The sequence below is a fragment of the Vidua chalybeata genome, chromosome 2, assembly GCF_026979565.1.
Source record: "Vidua chalybeata isolate OUT-0048 chromosome 2, bVidCha1 merged haplotype, whole genome shotgun sequence".
Lineage (NCBI taxonomy): Eukaryota > Metazoa > Chordata > Aves > Passeriformes > Viduidae > Vidua > Vidua chalybeata.
Genome location: NC_071531.1, coordinates 71,361,697 through 71,380,894, shown reverse-complemented (window position 1 = coordinate 71,380,894; position 19,198 = coordinate 71,361,697). Strand labels below are relative to the sequence as shown.

General features: G+C 48.0%; 1 protein-coding gene across 3 annotated transcripts in view; it reads right to left on the bottom strand.

Annotated features, from left to right (window-relative positions):
* SIDT1 (SID1 transmembrane family member 1) overlaps positions 1–19,198 on the bottom strand; it is a 42,672-nt gene that overhangs the window by 4,308 nt on the left and 19,166 nt on the right. The window contains exons 6-25 of one of the 3 annotated variants that reach the window (XM_053931953.1): positions 19,032–19,115; positions 18,816–18,909; positions 17,535–17,606; positions 17,076–17,169; positions 15,919–15,962; positions 11,987–12,058; positions 10,584–10,732; positions 9,885–9,958; positions 9,296–9,362; positions 8,586–8,659; positions 7,896–8,019; positions 6,757–6,874; positions 6,242–6,378; positions 4,524–4,632; positions 4,148–4,162; positions 3,313–3,389; positions 2,188–2,234; positions 1,296–1,401; positions 878–988; positions 31–144 (exon numbers count right to left, since the gene is read on the bottom strand). In XM_053931953.1, coding sequence (XP_053787928.1) covers positions 31–144; positions 878–988; positions 1,296–1,401; positions 2,188–2,234; positions 3,313–3,389; positions 4,148–4,162; positions 4,524–4,632; positions 6,242–6,378; positions 6,757–6,874; positions 7,896–8,019; positions 8,586–8,659; positions 9,296–9,362; positions 9,885–9,958; positions 10,584–10,732; positions 11,987–12,058; positions 15,919–15,962; positions 17,076–17,169; positions 17,535–17,606; positions 18,816–18,909; positions 19,032–19,115 — 1,782 coding nt within the window. Of the gene's footprint in view, positions 1–30; positions 145–454; positions 633–877; positions 989–1,295; positions 1,402–2,187; positions 2,235–3,312; positions 3,390–4,147; positions 4,163–4,523; positions 4,633–6,241; positions 6,379–6,756; positions 6,875–7,895; positions 8,020–8,585; positions 8,660–9,295; positions 9,363–9,884; positions 9,959–10,583; positions 10,733–11,986; positions 12,059–15,918; positions 15,963–17,075; positions 17,170–17,534; positions 17,607–18,815; positions 18,910–19,031; positions 19,116–19,198 lie in introns of those variants that run through there. The other 2 variants (XM_053931968.1, XM_053931958.1) reach the window with 2 other exon arrangements.

Below are 19,198 nucleotides of genomic sequence, written 5' to 3'. Positions count from 1 at the left end.
CAGCAGAGTGGGAGGCTCAGCAGGACTCACCAGAAAGGAGAAGAACAAGGCAGCTGCAGAGAGGAAGTGCCAGACATCGTGGTCATCAAAGAATCCCAGCAGGATGCATGGCCGATTCTTTTCCCGGGACTCTGCTGGAGTCTCCTAGGAGGGCAGGCAGAGGGTCAGGACCTGATATCCACCCCTACTGGGACCTTGCTGGCCACACTAGACCCTATAGGGATCACCCTGTCTTAACCCTCCAAGCAGGATCCAGGAAAAGTTGCTGTGCTGGCCAGAAATGTGGCATGGGCAGGCCAGAAACAACCTTAAAATGGATCTGGGACCACAACCCACATGCAAGGGGAAACCTCTGATCTCCACTTCTGAGGTCCTGCATAGCACAAGTTGCACAGCCTCCACCAGACCACCCTGCAACAAGCCCCTCATTTCCATGGAGATGGATGTGACATCCTGTTAGAAGGCACCCAGTCAGGATTTAATGGCCTCCCAGGTCACCAAGAGCCCTAACAACCCCAGGCAGGTTGACCTGGTTGACTCCAGGTGGCCATCTGCTCCAGGGATGTCTTCCACCAGCACTGGACAGGATTTTCCCAGTTTTCCTTCCAGATCCCCAGCTCCTCCTTTGTCCCCTAGGAAGGACCAGTCACCTCCAGATCACCTGGTTATAAACAGCCTCTACACAGCTACAGTAATTTTTCAGTCAGCACAGCTTCCCATGCTCCCTTCACAAGTCTGCTACATGAGTTAAATAAACCCTTTCAGCTCCCCATGAGCAGCCCAAGACTCTTCTCCAGAGTAATTTTTGTGCAAAACAAGCACCAGGAAGGAAAGATGATGAGAAAGAGATGGACAGAACAGTAAAAGGGAAATTTACCTCCCAGCTGCTGAGGGTCTGGAAGAAGAAGTAGAGGGCAGCTGCCCACACCACTGCTGTGGCCACGATGCAGAACAGGGGGATGGGCAGGAGCTTCTCAGAGCTGCGGAGCTGCAGACAGGGACACCCTGAGTCCTTTCCAGGGCACAGAGCCATGCACAGGGCTCACACACCAGCCTGTACTATCTGCATCTGGGAAGGGCTGCCCACCCCCCAAAGACACAGCCCAGCCACCCCTGAAATGGCTACACACCATCCCTCCCCAACACCCTGTCTCACCCCACAAGTGAGCCCCACAAAGGTCCCTCCACATCCCTCTGCAGCACCACAGGAACCCAAACTGCAGCCAGAAAAAAGGCCCATCCCTTCCCCTTTGGAGACAGGAGCCCCGAGGACAGCTAGAGCTGCCACCCATTACCTTCATGATGATGTAGAAGGCCAGATACAGCAGCAGGTTACAGATGAAGATTCCCAGTATGTAGGAGGCGAAGTCTCTGGGCCGATACACCAGCCCAAAGACAGCACTGAGAGAGAGGATAGAAGGGACATCAGGCAGCTTCTTTCACTGGGGACAGGGTACATCCCCAAGCTGACAGCCACACACTGTTCTAGCCCCCACCAGGACTGCAGGACACAGCACCAGTGCCACAGTTTCCCAATTCCCTGGGGGAAATGCACTGTTTGCCTCTGCTCCCAGACAAGGAAATTTAGCCATGGTCAGCTGCTGAAGCAACTGGAGACCCCAGAGGACAGGCAAGGGCCCTGGATTGCTTCCAACCCATGGTCAAACACATTTCACTCGGTAGGATCTGGCCCTAGACCTGTACATTTGGCAGAAAGCATGTCCCTGAGAAGCAGCTTTAGTGAAAAGCAAGAGCCTGGGCCAATGATTTGAGGTCTCATCTGAGAGCTCCCATGCAGTTACTGCTCAGCCAGGCTCTGTGACTGTGTCTGCCAGGTCTCCTGCACCTTGGCTGTGCCACAGATCTCCCAGCTCTGTGGGAAGCACAACCCAGCAGCACAGTACCAGGCCAGCCCTGCACGAGCTCCTCAAACACGAGCCATGACACACCCCCAGCTGAAACGCTCAGGGGATGCTCCACGTAGCTCTAGTGCTGCACTGCATCCCATGGATCTGCCAACCACCCTCAGATCAGCCTGCCTGCCAAAACATGTCAGAAGGGCCCCAATACAGGATTCTTGCACAGACACTGCTGCCTCTCCCCATCACTCCAGGCCACGTGTGTCCCAGTATCAAATCCTGCTGCCCAATGCACAAATACACAAAGCACCAACACACCAGTACTTACAAGGACCAGTTGACCAGGTTCCCAACAATGAGCAGCACCATCCTGTCCTGGAGAAAAGACACTGATGATCATATAAAATGAAAAGAGTATGCAAAAAGGCCTTTGCCTCAGGAATTCAGGAGAGAATTATGTGAGGATTTGGAGTCCAGTTCAAGCAAACACACATGCACCTGGATCTGTGTGAGCTTTTATGGGATGGAAACTGCTCTGACCCTCAAAAATTTTAAGAAAGTGTTGTAAGGAGACTAAACATCTAAAAAAGGACAAGCTCAGCACTTAAAGGATTAATCTCATGAGGCTCTGTGAATCCTTTGACTGCTTCTACTGTTTTCCTAGTTAGATTACTTCCCTCCCACTGTTTTACAAAAGAACTACTGCAGAGAGCAAGGACATGCTTGAAAGAGGTAGTGGGGAAGCTTTGGACAGCATCCTGCACATATTCAGGGAGCCTTTTTTTCCTTGCCATCACCATTAGCTGGGGAAGCACTGTAACAACAGCAGGCAGAAGGATTCTGTCTGTGGGGCATGTGCATTTATGCTTACAGCTGCTTTCATGATGTAGCTGTTTCAGGCTGGACCAAGTTTGCTTATTCAGAGATGGGAGAATAAATAAAAAATTAAGAAGGCTTATGGATAAAAACTCCATGTGGCTTCAAGCCCTAATTAGCACTCTTTGCTATGGAGAAAGCAATCAGTGGGACACACGGTAACAGCCACCTTCTCTTTACTTTTTGCTCTCTGCCCTGAGATGCTGCAGAAATGGCAATTGCTTTTGCCACAGACCCAAAATAGCTGCAGCCTTCCCCAGAGAGGCTGCACTGCACAGAGCCTCATACCTGTTCCTCTGAATGGATGCTCCCAGAGAGCAAGTGTAAAGACAAATCCTGTCACACTTCTATCACCTTTGCTCTGATTTTTTATTCACCAAGGCTGAGATCAGGGGAGGCCTGGAGGCTGGGGGTAAACCACTCCAGCAGAGACCTACACTTACCCCACCTTTTTGGGGGAAGGAGAACAGGGGAAGCAAGGACCATCACTTTTTCAAGCAGCCCCACCTCTTTCCTCTGCACATTGCCTAAAGAAGTGAGGAACTGCAGAGAGGTGCTGGGATGAGAAGTCACCTACCATGTACATTGGTCGACTGCACTGCTGGATACAGTCCGTGTACAGCACCATCACTGCTCGCCGAAATATGCCCATGTCTGTCAAAGCAAAGGATAGAAAGCCAGAACAGCCAGCACACTGAGCTCTAAAATGCCTATGAGGAAGAAGCTGACACCCACCAGCTGAAAACAGAGAGCCCAAGGTGTCAGCAGATTCATGTCTTGCCCTTTGGAAGCAGTCTGTGCTGAGCAGGAGGGCATCCACCACAGGATGTAGATGACAGTTGGCCAGAACAACAGGTTACAACAAAAATAATTTTTAAAATCCCCTCTACACTAGCTCAGAAGTCCCTGCCTGTATGTGTAAAGAGGCTGGCTTTGCAACCCCATCTCTGGAAGAGAGGTGTGTGTATGTAGGAAGGGGGAAAAGCACCTTCCAGGGAACAAGCTGCCAGAGCAGGGAAACAGCAGAAGCAGGTTCCACAGACTTTAGAGGGTCCTAGAGGGGCAGAGCACACTCCAGACACTCCTGCTCTCAAAATCATTGCAGAAGCTTCACTGCAGAGCCATCAGTGGCAGCGGGGATGGATAAACATGCATGAATATACATGTTCCCCTTTAGCCACAACACAGAGCTTGAAAAGGCTCCTGCACCAAGATCTGAGCTCTCCTGTGTTGGATCACTCCCCTCCTGCCAAGAAACAGGACTGGCAGTGCTGCTGGCAAACTGGTTTCACTTCCCAGGAGCTGACCCCAGGTGGCACACGATCCTGCCTCCCCACACACATCCATGCAATCCCTGGCTGCTACAGCTCAGCACCATCAGTTCAACAGGGAAAAAGGAAAGCTGTGATTACCTGAGTCAGGGTCATCTGAAGCAGACAGGGGCAGAAGAGGAAGAAGAAATAGGTTTAAGCAGAGCACAAGAGCCAGGCTCCCCAGCAGACCCTCTCCCTGCCCACCCCATGACAGGGTGGGGGTCACCCCTCTGAGCACAGCACTAGGGAGAACTGCAGCTCCCTCAGAGCCCAGCAGTCCTGCCACCAGAGAGCACACAGCTCTTGCTGATTCCCACTGGGAATCAGGAGCACAAGGACTTCAGAGGCCAGGAAAGCATCAGATGGATGAGAGGACAGGGTAGCCCAGAAGAGAGGCCACAGGACTGTGCTGCACAGGCAGGTGAGGACAGGAGGCACCACACACAGGAGGAGATGGTTGGGCCACAGCACTCACCGATCTTGAAGCGACCCATGTAGTAGATCTGGGTGCTGAGAGCCAGTGAGGCCAAAATGTGGATCAGTGAGAAAATAACCCAGAACCACATGTCATTTTTCCCAAACACCTGAAAGCAAAGACATTTAAAAGTAAACTGCACCCTCTTTCAGCAGGACAATCCTTTCCTGTCCTGTATCACCATGGGACATGAAACAACCTCACTGAACACGGGGAAAAAAACCCTAAATCTTCCAACCAGAAAACAGATCTATAAACTCAAAATGAAGTCCAGGGAAGCAAGACTAGCTCAGCATCCTGGAGAGGAGACCATTCTTTCTGAATGTCCCTTTAGACAAGACTGAATGGACAGCAGCTGGCCCAGGGAGCAGAAATACAAGGCCAAGCAAGCTCTCTCTGCTGGGTTGGGCAGCAGCTCTCTGGCCAGGAGGTGGATTTTTACAAAGGCAGTCAGGGAACCAATCATTACTTTAACAACTGCACTGAAGTAGACCAAAAAGGATAAAACTGCTCTGCAGGCAGTTGCACCTACAGTGCATTTTCATTTTATTTAAGGGCTGAAAGTAACCTGCAAGCACAGGTTAATGCTACATTAAAATCCCAGTTTTTCATTCATACAATAAGAAGTCCAGAAACTCTCATCTGCCATCAGGCTGTGACCACTTCCCTACCCTGGAGCACAGCACTTGCCTGAAATTTTCACTTTGTGTGGGCAGAGATAAAAACCCACACACCAAAAAGCAAGTGGGAAAGCCACCTATCCATGAATGGAACAAGGGAGACATGCTGCTTTCAAGCTCCACTGAACAGCTTCAAAGCATCCCACAAAAGAAGACAGAGCAATCCATAATAAAGTCTCAGTGTTTTGAACCTTGTCCAGATCTACTACAGCTATCAAGAGATTCTTGGGAAGTCCCAAGGTCACCAGCTCCTCCTGCATGCCTTATCCCACAGACAGTCTCATAAACAGAGACCTCTGCATTATGTGGTAGTGAGGAGCTAACAGCACACTGGGATCTAGCTGCTACTTCAGAGCAAGAATTCCATGGATATTGCCTGGTTACTGATGAATGAAAATGAGTCCTTCAAAAGAAGAGAAGCAGAGACCTCCAAGGTAAAGCCCAGCTCAGTACTTGCAATGCTATGAGCAAACAGGCAAAGTCTTGTAGGTTCTGTTCCAGTGCCCTTCCATAGGCAGGTACTCCAGGAATTTGCCTGAGAGGCCCCCAGACATTATCCAAGCCCTGCTCCAGTGCAGAGATAGGAAAATCCACTGCAGGAGCTGTGACAAACAACTTGGAGTATTCCAAAGGGGAGAAATGGGCATAAGCAACTAGGTATAAGATACCTGTCTTGGAAGCCCAGCCAGCCTCACCCCCCTTTCCTCCAATATGAATCACTCCCCTGGAAAATCATCTGTGCACTTGGACATGTACATCTGGATGCATGAATTTCTCATCTTGAGAAGGATGGCATGTGGTGGGCAAAGCCCAAAACAAGAGCCCACCTAGAGGAAACTGTTCTGCTCTTCTCCTACCTGAATGCTCAGGGGAAGCAAGGAGGAAAGCCCAGCAGAACTGAGAATTCAAATGCTAACAGCTGCTTAACACACTCTTATCCTACTCTGCTGCTTTCCCCAGTCATTTTCACACCTAAGCCTCGTTCCCAGACATGCCACCTCCTTGCCAGAGAAGCAGTGGAGTAAGAGGGAGACATACCACTCCAAGGACAGCCAGGGAGATCACCACAGCAAACGAGGCATAGGCGGAGTAGGCACTGGCATTGATGTCTGGGTGCCGGGTCTGGTAGAGCTTGAGCATGCACAGTCCTGCGATCATGTACATGAAGGAGGTGTCTGTGGAGGGACACAACAGAAACGGTGTGAACACCTACTGCCAGTGGCCCAGAAAGCTGCTCCAAGGGCACACAAAGCATCAGGGATCTGTGCCTGCCAGCCTCGGGTTTGGCACTGCTGCTGCACTAACACTGTATAGCACTTTGTGCTTTGCCACCTTGCAGCAGCACATCTCCATGCTCTGGGACAACAAAAACTAAAGGGGATCAGAAAATAAGTGCCCGCAGGGCATCACAACCTCCTGACTGAGCATTGAAACAGGCAAGCTCTAGGGAGACTTGCAAGGCTAGAGAGATGGGAAACGTCAGCAACACAGCAAGAGACAGAACATGGCAAATCCTAGCTCCAGCTCAAAAGGAGAAAGGAAACTCAGCTTACCAAACTGGAAATTGGAGTAATTAGGGCAGACATGGTAACAGGCACTGAGCACCCCTTCCATCATCAGAGCAATGCCCATAGCATAAAAGAGACCAAAGTGCTTTGGGATCCCATAGTCCTGAAAGAGAGCAGAGCTGTATTTTAAGTGCCCTCAGTGTCCTGATCACAGGCAAGCTTCCATTCTCCATCACTTCATCCCTCCTAACTCCTACACAAGTCCTCCAGCCACCAGTGCAGCACAGTGTCCTGTGTGCAACTATGGGCTCTGGATTTAGACACGTGGCACAGCCAGGTGAATCCACAGGCAGCAAACCTAAGCTAATCACGCTGGAAGTTCTGATCTGAAGACCTCAGTGTCTTGGTACTGACATAATGAAACTGAAAATCTCTGTCCTGTACCTCATGCCATGCTACATCCTGCCCAAAACTGAGAGAGGACTGACCAGAATTGCTCTTGTGATCAGTAGGGTCTTAGAAGCTCATGAGCAGAGCCCATCAGCCAATGTGAGAAGGCATTTCCATCACAATTTGGCCAAGATTTCACCTGAAAACCACAAGTAGAACACCCTTACAACTGCTAATGCCTTTACTTGCTACCAAGTCTGTGATAACAGAGCTGTTTGTCTCCAGAAACCACCAGCACCTCTGCCCACAGGGCTGCAGACTTTTCCATCCTCTCCTAGAGAGAGACTACAGAAGTTCTGGCTACAAGAATCTCTGCTTCAGAGACTGAGGCAGCCAAATTCCTCTGAGGTATCACAAGCGGCTCTTGTGTAAAACAAATCAAACTTCACTATGAAGAGAAGCATCTTGGGACATGCCTAATCTCCCAGTTCCTCCACAACAAGCGCTGCAGGAAAAGCCACTGCCATGGGAGTCCTTCCTCTATTAATCTCCTTGTCTTCAGAGGCCCAGGCTGGGTCACACCACAGCAGTATGGACACACTGTAAGCACTACAGCACTGGGGTGTGCAGGAACATAAGCATCCCACCCAGACCCTTCTGCACTGGAGGAAAAAAAGAGGAGGATTCAACCCTCCAGTGAGGAAGACAAGTGGAAACCCATTGTGTATCACACTGTTTTTGAGTTCACTCCATGTTCCCTGCTCCATTCAGCCCCAGGCAATCATGCTTCCTACCAGGGTGTAGATATCTTTCATCTCCATGGCCCGACGGTGGAGGATGTCCCTGCGCAACACAATGAGGAGGAAGAGAAAGCCCAGCATCATGTGGCCCACATTGCTGAGGATGTTGTTGAAGGCACTGCAGGAAAGAAGGTTAATGACAAAGTCAGCACAGCAGCAGGAAGCTGAACCCTGGGTTGTGATAAGCTGAATCCATTTTGCTCCCCCCTCCACCACCTTCCACCTCGGCAGCTGCCACACTGCAATCTAACACTCTAGATGACAATTTAATTTGAATAGTTCACCTCTCCCAGTTAATTTAACACTTCTGTGAGATTCCCAACTCTGGGCCTTCTTTGCATCACATATTAATCTAGATAAATGCTACACTGGAAGGACTGATCTGAACTTCTTTGCAGAGCTGCTGCTCCTTGGATACAAGTGTCCAACAGAGCATAGGAGCACCTCACTGCTGTGCCAGTGATTTGCAAGGGGCGCCCAGGTGTCACAAGTTCCAGGGTGTGTGTGTCTCACTGTAACAGAGCAGCACTGCTGAGCAAAACACAAAGATCAGAGTCCTAAACTCCCAGTGGTCTTACCAACATTGCTACTGTGAGCCTGGCAAGCACAAAATCCTGACCTGGGCACACCACAAACACTCAGGAGGCATGAGACAAATACACAGTGACGAAAGGGCTCACTCACCTCAGCACCCCAAGGGGATGAGCACACAGGAAGTTGTAGTAGCAGATGTCCTGATTGCCAGTCACATTTACTACCTGGACAGAGAGCAGGTGGGAAGCCTGCCATTAGCAAATCCTCCCTGCTCTGGGGGGTTTGCCCCATGCAAATACAGCACAAACACAAGGCGTACAGGACACAGCCTAGCTCTAGCACCAGCACAGGGGAGTACTGACATCTGCAAGCAAAGTTTTTAGGGTGGGACAACATGTTGTCAAGGGCCACAAACCTGATAAAAGTCTTCAGAAGAAACATTGTGTGCTCTCAACCCTCCCACTAATAGACCTGCTTGCAGATATCTGCATAACAGCAGGATAACAAAGTTGGGAGAAGGCAGGAGAAACCACAGCAAACACTACTTGCTTTCAGCTGTCTCTTAGAGATAACATCAAATTCCTCCTGTCTCCAAAATGAAACAGGACCCAAAGGAGACATCAGTTGATGAAGAAAACAGCAGCACTCCCCCTCCCCATGCAGAAACAGCAGAAATGCAAGCCCAATGAGCCAAGCTCACTGTAACATCAACACAGTGCAGCGAGAGCAGCTAAGGTAAACTGCTCTTCACACAGAGCAGATCCTGGGTGATCCCAGTTTCACTGTGACTGTCATCCTTGCACAACACAACCACGGGGCAAGTTTAAAGCAAGAAGGGGCAGCCATGGAGCCAAACGCACCGTCTGGTAAGTGATGACGAGCTGGATGACCGGCAGGGCATAGAACACTGCAATGGTGATGATGTTCCTGCAGAGGGGAGACAGCAGCAGCAGTTACACACACACCAAAACCAGGGCTGCATACCCAGAAGAAAGCCCCACAGGGCTCGTGGAGCAATGTGCACATTTCACTCCTCTGGGATTATGATCTCACTGTGAGCCCCTGAAGCAGAGGAGCACATGTGCTCATGCACACAGGAGGCAAACAAGAGGCAAATGCTAAGGGCACAGGAAAAGCCAGGATGTCAGCCACAAGCTCACGTGTTTCAGTGCCAGTTTCACCCCCTCCCCGTTATGTTTCAGTCCACTGGTTGTTACCACCCTTAAAAGCAATGATGCAAAACAGAATCCATTGCCAGGATTGTGAGTGCACTGGTACACAAATACCCTTATTTGAGGTATGTGGGATCTGCAGTTACTGATTGGAAGAGGGTCAGAATGGAATACAGGGTAGCTCAGAAGTGGTTCAGAAGAAGGGCATGTGGACAGACTCCACAACCAGAGACTCTGGGTCCAGAGTTTGCACCTTATGAGTTTGCCTTGTTCTTACCAGAAATAGATTTTGTATTTTTTGCTGACAATTCTTCTGTCTTTCCTGGACAAGTCTGATAGATAGAGGAACACCTAAAACATGAGCAAGTGGGGAAAGAGGGAAGAAAAGAAGAACCAATGTAGATTACAGATGCCAGTAGAAGATCTTAACATATTTGCAGCTTGGTGGTATTTGAACTGGTTTTACACAGTGAACTCACTGTGTCCCTTGGTTCTATGGGGGTGAGTTCTGCAAAATCCTCTGACCTCCAGGAATGGCTCCAACCACACAGAGCAGTGCAAGATGACAGAAGGAGGCACTTTGAGAGCTGCTGGCTTAAAGCCCCTCTGTACATTCACTGTAGTCACACTACTTTTACTAAATAGCCACCTACTGTTGCAGATTATTTTCTCCCTATCTTCACACCTCCTTGAACTTTCTGGGACAGCTCTCTCTGGGTGTTTTCCTCCTTTCTCAATAGTCCCCAATACATTTTGATTTTCCATATTAAAGCACTCACTTCAGCAGCACTCTTATCACAGTGGGAAAACTTTCAGTGACTGAAAAAAGACTAAAAAGCACACTCGGCTGTATTAGATGAAATCCACCCTGAAAGGGAATAGGATTTTTGAGATTTCACTGACGTGACCAGTTCTGGTCGTGGCCCAGATGTGCCCATGGCCCAGCACGAGGGCCACACCGCGGCACGAGCCGTACCTTGGTGCGGATGATGTTCTTATCGCTCTCAATTTCTGGCATGGTGTCGAAGTCACTCTCCTCCTCCACGGAGCTGTCTGTGTCCGAGCCAGCCGGGGGCCTGCGCTCCGGGGAGGACAGCTGACGTCCGCCGCTGGAGCTGGACTCGTCTGGGCCACAGCGGGGACAAAGAGACACGCAGGGTAAAGGCTAAATCCCTCTGTGCACAGCAAGAATCAAGCTGTCCCAGATTCTCTGACGCTTTGACAAGTTGATAGGGCCAGTTCAAGGAAAAAAATTTTCTGTGATCCCAAACCTTCCTAAAAGTTTTAGGTGCTCAGCTAAGAGCAGTTTGAAGGACCATTATCTTCCCCTCTGCAGCATTTTAGTTTTCACTCTGCTTTTATTCTATTACTTTTAATCTCTTAACATTTTCTACTCTGTACTAGACTGGGCTCTGAAATCTGGAATTCTGAGACAAGACAAATACCTCTAGAGAAAGAAGCAGACTATTAGGGGTCAAAAGCACACTCACCTAGTTAACCTTCAGATTTTATGTAAGCTTTATATATAGCTAAGCTTTTCTAAAAATACTATAGAACAAAAGACAAAGAAGAAAGTAGATTTTTTTCAAAGCAGGCAGAGTACCAGCTTTATTCCCATGGCATCCCTGCTACTGGTCACATACAGGTTAGCAGGACCTGCCTGCACTTCCCACAGGCTGAGCAACTCCCAGCTCATTGCCCACATCAACATGGGCAGAACACAGGTTTCTTCCTCATTTCCCAAATGCTTTAAAAAGATTTCTTTGGAAAAAGGGGAAGGAGGGAAAAGTGGTCATTAAGCCCTCAGGAAGTTATCTTCTCCTCTGCTTCCAGGGCATGATTTACCTGCTGGCAGTATGACATTATTTCTTCCCTAGTAAAACCCCTGGGGGCAAGAAACTCTGATTGTGTCTTGCTTTATGGCACACAGCCCTTCAGCCTCCCAGGGCTAGGCATGCTTTGCTTTAAAGGCAGGCTCTGAGCTAATAACAGGCTCCTAGAAGCTTGCTTGCAAGGGACCTTTTTCAGTCACTAGTAAATGTCCTATCTGAAGCATTTAGAAGGCAGCTTCTAAGCATTGTCACCCACAGCTCTCAGGTGACTGTAGTTTTGTCTAAGACACATTTCCAATTACAGTCTCTTAGGGCATCTCTTTTAGATTTGCCACTTTTATTATGTACATGCTTTTCCCTAAAGTGCAACCTGGACCTCAAAAACTGCAATTTGGTTGTTTGGGTTGTTGGGTTTTTTTAATAGTTGCAAGACACTCCTAAAGTAGTTTACAGCTTTATTCTTCTCTGGTGTTAAATCACCCTAAAAGGGCCTTCCTCCACCCCAGGGAGAAGCCTTCCTGTGCCCCAGTTCTGGAATATACCATACCAATAGCACCATAGCTGCTTCCCTCAGGAGTGCTGGCTGAGATGGGCTGTGAAGAAGTCATCATCCCAGATCCTGCAATGAAGCAGACCCAGAAGGGACAGTTAGTTTCATGTCAGTGCTTCAAAACATCTCTGAGGTGAATATAAACAGCTTGAAGAGCTGGAGGGGCTTGGGAAAAGGAACATTTCTCTAAACAGATGGCAATCTCTCTCTAGAGCATACTGTGCAAAAGGGAAACCCTTGTTTTGTGGTGTGAAGGAAACCTATTCCCTTCAGCCTCCCCACACAGGGTGCCAGTGAGACTGGCAGCAGGAGCCCCCCTCCAGCACCCCATACAGATCACACTGTGATCTCAGTCAATTTTAGAGCAAGCCTCATGATGTTCTTAACAGCCTTCTGAATTTCTAGTTCTTCTCTTTCCCCATCTCATGCAACCCTTCTTCTTCTCTTTCCCCATCTCATGCAACTCTTCAAATCTCTTCAAAACTTCAGCTATGTCTGGAAGAGTCACAGACTTTGGCAGGACAGCTGCTACATAAGTTTAACCAATCAAGGAGAGATTAAAAAATGTTTTATGCAAAAAGTGGTAATGATCTCGTGCTGATGACAAGAAGGGCAAGCCTTTGAGGGCTAGGAACATCCTGCCTCATGCCCACATATATGAAACAGGAAGGAGTGCTGTCCTGCCTCCACATTCCCTCTTGTTGCTTCCAATGGTGGAGCTCAGCGGCTGACCTACATGGCAGGAAACAAAGCCAGTTGAATCCCTTCCCTGAGAGGTCAGTCACAAGAGGGAGGGAAGCAAGGCAGCAGGAACAGGAAAATGTTTTCCAGTAGTATCAAACAGTGAGACAGGCTAAGTTGCTTTAAAGCTTCATCCCTGCAACAATACCATATGTGGTCAGTCAGCAGCAAAGCAATGCAGAACGTGGCACAGTATTTAAAGCCTTACTGCAGCCTGGCAATGGCCTGGCTTCCCCAGCTGCATCTCTGGCTTCCCAGTACATGACTGGTCTCAAACTGACAGGCACAGGCAGAGTGCTCTTTCCAACTGGAAATTCTGAGCATTTCTGTAACACTTTGTGTAGGTTTTTGTACCATTTTCATTAGCCACAAACATAGAGAGATCTAAAACTTGTCCCTGACTGACCCCAAGTCAGAGAAGCACCCATGCAGCAATGATACTTGATATTTCAAGTCCCAATTACTGCTTTTCTTTGGCATGTCTGCTGTGTTTGTTGGGCTAGGGGTTAAGACTTGGTGTCAAATTTTGGCTCCTTGACACTCCTGCCCCATCCCTCTAACAGAGAAAATAAACTCAGAGGAGCATCAGAAGTGAACATGGCATGGACTGAGCACCAGAGGAGGGCTCTGGCACACTGCAGGCCCCAGGTGACAGCCCTTGAGCCCTGAGCTGAGATTGGCAGGATGTTGTTGTAGGTAGCTGCAGGAGCAAGATGCAGCTTCTCCTCATCACCTCCAATCCAATCTCCCTTTCTCATGGAAGCTTTTCCTGTTTCTTTAAAAGTCATTTGGAAATCCAGATCACCGGGAAGAGGGCAAAAGCATTTCACAGCAGCAAGGCACAAGCACAATTCCTAGGCCTGTCAGACCTGTTCCATGAGGATACTCCCTCCTAATTTTAGACCAGGCTTTATTATCTCAAGTGACCTGTCAACCTTCTCTCCCAAGTTACCAAAGATTTAAATCTGGACAAAGCAGGCAAGCCAAGTAGAAAAGGCACTCTGCCCTGTCTCTAACAGCCACTTTGGACCCAGCTCACTCACTAATTTCCATCCCACTTCCCACTGTGAGAGTGAGTCACCAAAATAAATGTACCACGCCAGGCGTGGTTCCTCCAGGGATTGCCTCCACCAGATAGTGAGGAGGTGAAAGGGAAGGTGTGCCATGGGATAAAAAAAAAAAAAAAAAAGAGTGAACCACAGAAGCCAGAAATAAGATGGATAACAAGAGCAAGGAGGTACATGGAGTGGCAGGACATTCCAGGACCAATGGCAGACACATTGTTGAGCAATTCCATCCAGTTCCTTGGTGGGGAAAAGGAATGGGGAGTAATGAAGAAGGTAAGATCCAGGGGTACTTGGGAGGGAAAGGAATTCCAAAGGGTAGGAAGGAGAGAAAAAAAAAAAACAAACCCACAGAGAAAGCCAGTGTTTCCACTGACCTGGAAGACAGGGAAGATGCTAATTACCATTTTATAAGCATCAGTCAGACACACCCTGAAGAGACAATAGATGAGGAAACAGCATGTGGGTAGGACATGATGACATGATTCCTCCCCAGAGGACAGGACATGGCTGCAACATGCAGTGCCAGGTATGTGAAAGTGGCAATGAATTACAAGGGAGAGGACACGTCACAGAAGCAGTAGGTGCCTCTGGAAGGAAAGCTGTAAATGATGAAGGAAGTGTGCTCCTCTCTCCCATCACAGGGATGCTGTTCAGCAGTCCTCCCTGCTCAGCAACCCAGTTCTCTACTCTCCAGGTCCTTACTAAGTCCAGCATCTGTGCCCTGCAGCTTCTTTGGGAATTTTCCAAACACCAGAATTTAACTTCCACCTCTCAGCAGGGCAGTTTAGAAGGCAGCTTCTAAGCTGGCTTCAGCAGATTAAACCTCAGCTGCAGCATCAGCAGCACTCCCTGGGACTTCTGGTGTCACCTGGCTGAGACTGTGCCTCCTTGTCTTAGACAGTGATTCCTTGTCAGCACCCTGGAGCTCTTCCACAGCCTTGGAAAGGTCCCTTCAGCTTACTCAAACTCCCCAACACACAAGCCTTTCCCAGTGCTCCAGTGCCCTAAGGCCTTCTCTTGTTTTACAGCAGGATCCATCCCAAATGATATAAAATTAGAATATATTTATGGACATTTTTACAGTTCCCTGAAAATGTTGTGAAAAAAAAAACTTTCACACGTTTTCCAAATACAGGGATACATGTGCATCTTAGTGGATGACAAAGCAAGTCTAAGAATTCAAATGCCCCCAGGTCCTCAGCAGAAATATTAAGCCAATTAATGCCAGTCAGAGTGAAGTTCCACTGCTAATCCTTTAAACACAGCTCAGTTATACTACCATGCTTATCTGATGGGATGTAGCAGACCGGAGAGACTGAAAATGCTCACATCAAAAAAGGAATAACATCAAGAACCTCTCAATGCTGCCAAAACTATGTCCTCCCTTCCTCCAGGAGAGAGGTACAAATGACCTCAGCACCAAGGCTTTGAACTACTTTGCAGGCACTAAATATTTAATCAAAATGAAAAGACTCCCACACCTCACCAGAAAGCAAGAACTCCCAGTGTCCCCCATCTTTCACTGGCAGCTTCTTAGATGCAGCTCTGTTTTTATGAGGCAGAAGGCTGCAGCTTGTGGAAATGTGGGTGCAGCACAAAGTAAACTGAATCCAATGCCAACACAAATATCATAAACACCACTACCTAACTCTATTAGTCATTCATTCACCCAGCTGTCTGCAACTTCCAGCGAAAAACAATTTCACATTTAAATTAAATTAAAACATTAAAAGACCCCATGCTTAAACTAGGCAGAGGAATTCTTAAAAGCATAAGAGCTGATATACTCAAAAGTGCCTTGTTTAAAAATCAGCAGACCTGGCATCAGGAACATTATCCTGTAGTCAGGTCCAGGCAAGGCTTGGCCTTCCTCCACCCCTTTAAAAGGCATCTTCTAGGGGTAGGAGTCAGGACCAGGTTCAGGGCAGCTGGCTTCAAAGGCTCTCTCTTATAAGGGCAGAGAGGAAGCTTTAATGTCTTTCCTCAGCACCAGAGACTATGTGAGCTACCAGGGAAGACAGCTCCAGGACAGAAGGTACTCGACTGACAGCCTGTCCTTTGTCTGGCCTGGGGCCTGTGCTGTTCACTCAAAGCTGTCACACGACAGAGAAGAGACCTTACCATGCTCAGGGCTCAATCTCCCAGCTGAAGCTTTCCTCTGAACCCTGCAAAGCAACAGACAGCACTCATGAGACAAGCCAACAAATCTCATCACCTGCCAGGCATGGCACGATTATCTAGGACACCAATAGGTAAATATGGTGCAAGCTCTAAAAAATACCAAATAAAACCAACAAAAATAAGCACAAAAGAAACAAGCACACACAACAGCAAAAAAGAAAAATACTGTTTGGACTAGGCACAACTCAGATATGACTGCTTGCTATCCACCTCTCTATCTTCCAAAGCAACAGAGGGCTTTTTCACCCCCTCAGCTATCCACCAGAGGCAGGACAACCATTTCCTTGTCTTATTCCATTCTACAAAGCTCAGTATGCTGGGAGAGACCTTCACACCTTCTTTCCAAACCGATCTTCACTGCTCAGGGGAACAATCATGTATGAATCTACTGAAGTGGCAGCAGGATTTAGAGACACTAATGCTTAAGAAGCCCGAATCACACCCGTCAATGCAGATGTCAAGCAGAAAGACGGTATAAAAAAAAAAAAACAAACCAACAAAAAAACCCTACCAACATATTTCCACAACACAGAAAAATACCAGCAAATAAGAGCATGCACTTAAGTAATTTCATTGAATTGTTCCAATGAAATGTATTTTCATTGATGTGTCTTGAAGTTAAGCCATGCCAACGCAGACATTGTTCTCAACACAAGCCCAGACATCAAAGTCTGGGGTAGGGGAGGCAGGTTAGGAAGGAAACTAGCATTCTTGGGACTCCAAGGCCAAATTTGTGTCACTGCCACTTATTGCAGCTCTCAGTCCAGCATGCTCTCACACTCCATATCCCAGACTGATCCCTTCACAATTCCCACCTGCTGCCCAGTGTTCTTACATAAGAAAACACAGGGTTGGGGCACTACAGGATTGAGAGGGCAGACCCTTCAATTTTCATCCTTCCCACGGTCCCCATAGCACAGGAAGAGATATTTTCTGATTGATGGTCAGTAGGAGCCCACTGAGTAGTCATGGACTTCTTCAGCTGCTCTGCTTAGATGCTTGCCACCCCACTCATCCCAAATTTTCTGCAGGGTGTGGTGTCCCTGATGATAAGAAACAGAAGCCTTGCCTGGACCTTTTATAACTCCTCAACTCACCTAATGTAGTGCACAAAAGCAACAACCACTGAGCCCAGGTAAAAGGAGAGGAAACTCAGGAAGCTGAAGAACATGGCCTGGACATAAACAGACTCTGAGGAAAGAGAAGGGATCAGTCAGCTCACAGAGCAGGAACAGCACCTCGCAGGGTCAGCACTCTTCCCAATACCACCTTGTAAAAATGCCCAGTCCCAAACAGCCCTTCCAAACCCATTGGCTTTCTTCAAAAAGAACTGACAGAACCTGTTCAGCACGATCTCCCCCCATTTCTTGACCCCCAGTGCTAGCTGGTGTGTCACACAGCCCTTCCTGGAAGGGAGCAGGCTCCAAGTGGTTTTGTCTCCTTTGCTGGTGCTTTCTGCACCATTCCTTCAGAGGCTGCTGGCCCAGTCATACCCCTGTATTCATAAGTGCCAAGTACCCCTGTAAAGTTGCATTGCTCTGCCCAAAGACACTGACTTTTAATGGAGGGCACAATTGTCACTTGAAGGTTCTTTGTCCGCTGCAGGTTCCAGGTACGGTTGACATTCCCTGTGAGGTGCACAATGTACAGAAAATATAAAAACAATCAACATTAATGATTTCTGGCACTCATCTTGGTTCTCTGAACTTGCAAAAACAACAGGGTCTGGCTTTTCACTAAAATGTGTGAGTGGTTTTGCTTTAAAATGTTCTCTGATCTGTCAATATACAGCCTTTCCCAAATGTTTCTCCCTTCCTCCCCATTCACAAACTTTTTTTCAGACTAGAAATCCCTGCTTGAGCCTTCCATATATTGCTTAACTCTGGATGTCTGGATCCCAAAGGCATCTCATTTCCTATTCATTTAATCCCCAAAGGAGATATTCTCTTATTACAGGTAGTGGGAGTCCATTTTTGCCTTTGGCCAAATCTCTGTGAGTAAAACACTTCTGTGCAGGATGCCACTCTAGAAACTTGCTCTGTTTCTGCAGGGCTTAACACACTTGGCCAGTACAGCTCTGCTGACAGCCTTAGGATGAGAGAATAACACCCCAAAGGACACAGTTCTTTTTTTGTGGGAAAATTGGGGCAGAAAGGTGGCAGGGGAGTAGTAAAAAGCTGTTGAGGGAGCCCAGTATATCTGTTGGTTGCAGTCTTGCTTCTTCTATAGGGAGGAAGCTTCGAGGCTTTGAGAATAGGAATGTTCCCACTCCAGTTACAGCCACTAAATGAGTGGTGGAGACTTTGCTTTTACTACTGCCCAGCAAGTGGACACAGTGTTTACTGGTTGAAAAAGACACTAGAACAAGTATTTTGTAAAATTATTTTCCCAGAATTACCAATTTTTCCTGTTCCCCCAAGTTCAGAGCTGTCACAGATCCCAAGATAGGAGTTGGAGAAGATGCTCTCTGCAGGAACTGAGGCTCCATGGAGCCAAGAGGATAATACAGCAGCAGGGAGCAGAGGTGAGAACCAAACAAAGAGCTGTAAGCAGCATTGCCTGGATGTCTCCAGTGTCTCCCAAGGCCCCAGTGGTGCTACTGAAAAGCACATAACCCCAGCATGCCAGGCACTGTACTAGCCAACCACCTCCTGCATTTATCAAGACTTTTGACCAATCCAACAATATCAAATTGATACTTCACACTTCCTCACAACTACCTGGATAAGACAGACCTACAAAATCACCCGGTGGCATCCCACAGGATGGTCCCAAAAGACACCCACTGTTCCATCACTCTGATGCAGCAATCAAATCCACCTCCCAGAACAACTTACCATGAATTGAAGAAGGCACAGAACCCCCACAGGCATAATCCTCTGGCTTGATGACGAACACAACAAAGAACTGCTCACCTGGGAAATCTTTTCTCTGCACAGAAGGATGGAAGAAGACAGAAAATCCATGAGACTCTCCCCTCCAACAGGCCAGAGATCAAGTTTTAATTGCTACACAGGCACTAGAAAACACTGCGACACAAATCAGCATCTCACCTGCACTGTTATGGCTGCCTGCTTTGTCATAGACTGATAAACTCCATTGAACTCCACGTTATGGTCCAGGTCATACACTGGGCACTAAAACAGACAACTAAGGGTTAAACCAGGGACAACATCCAAACTATTTTCAAAGGAAGCCAGCTGGAAAACACAGCAAAAAA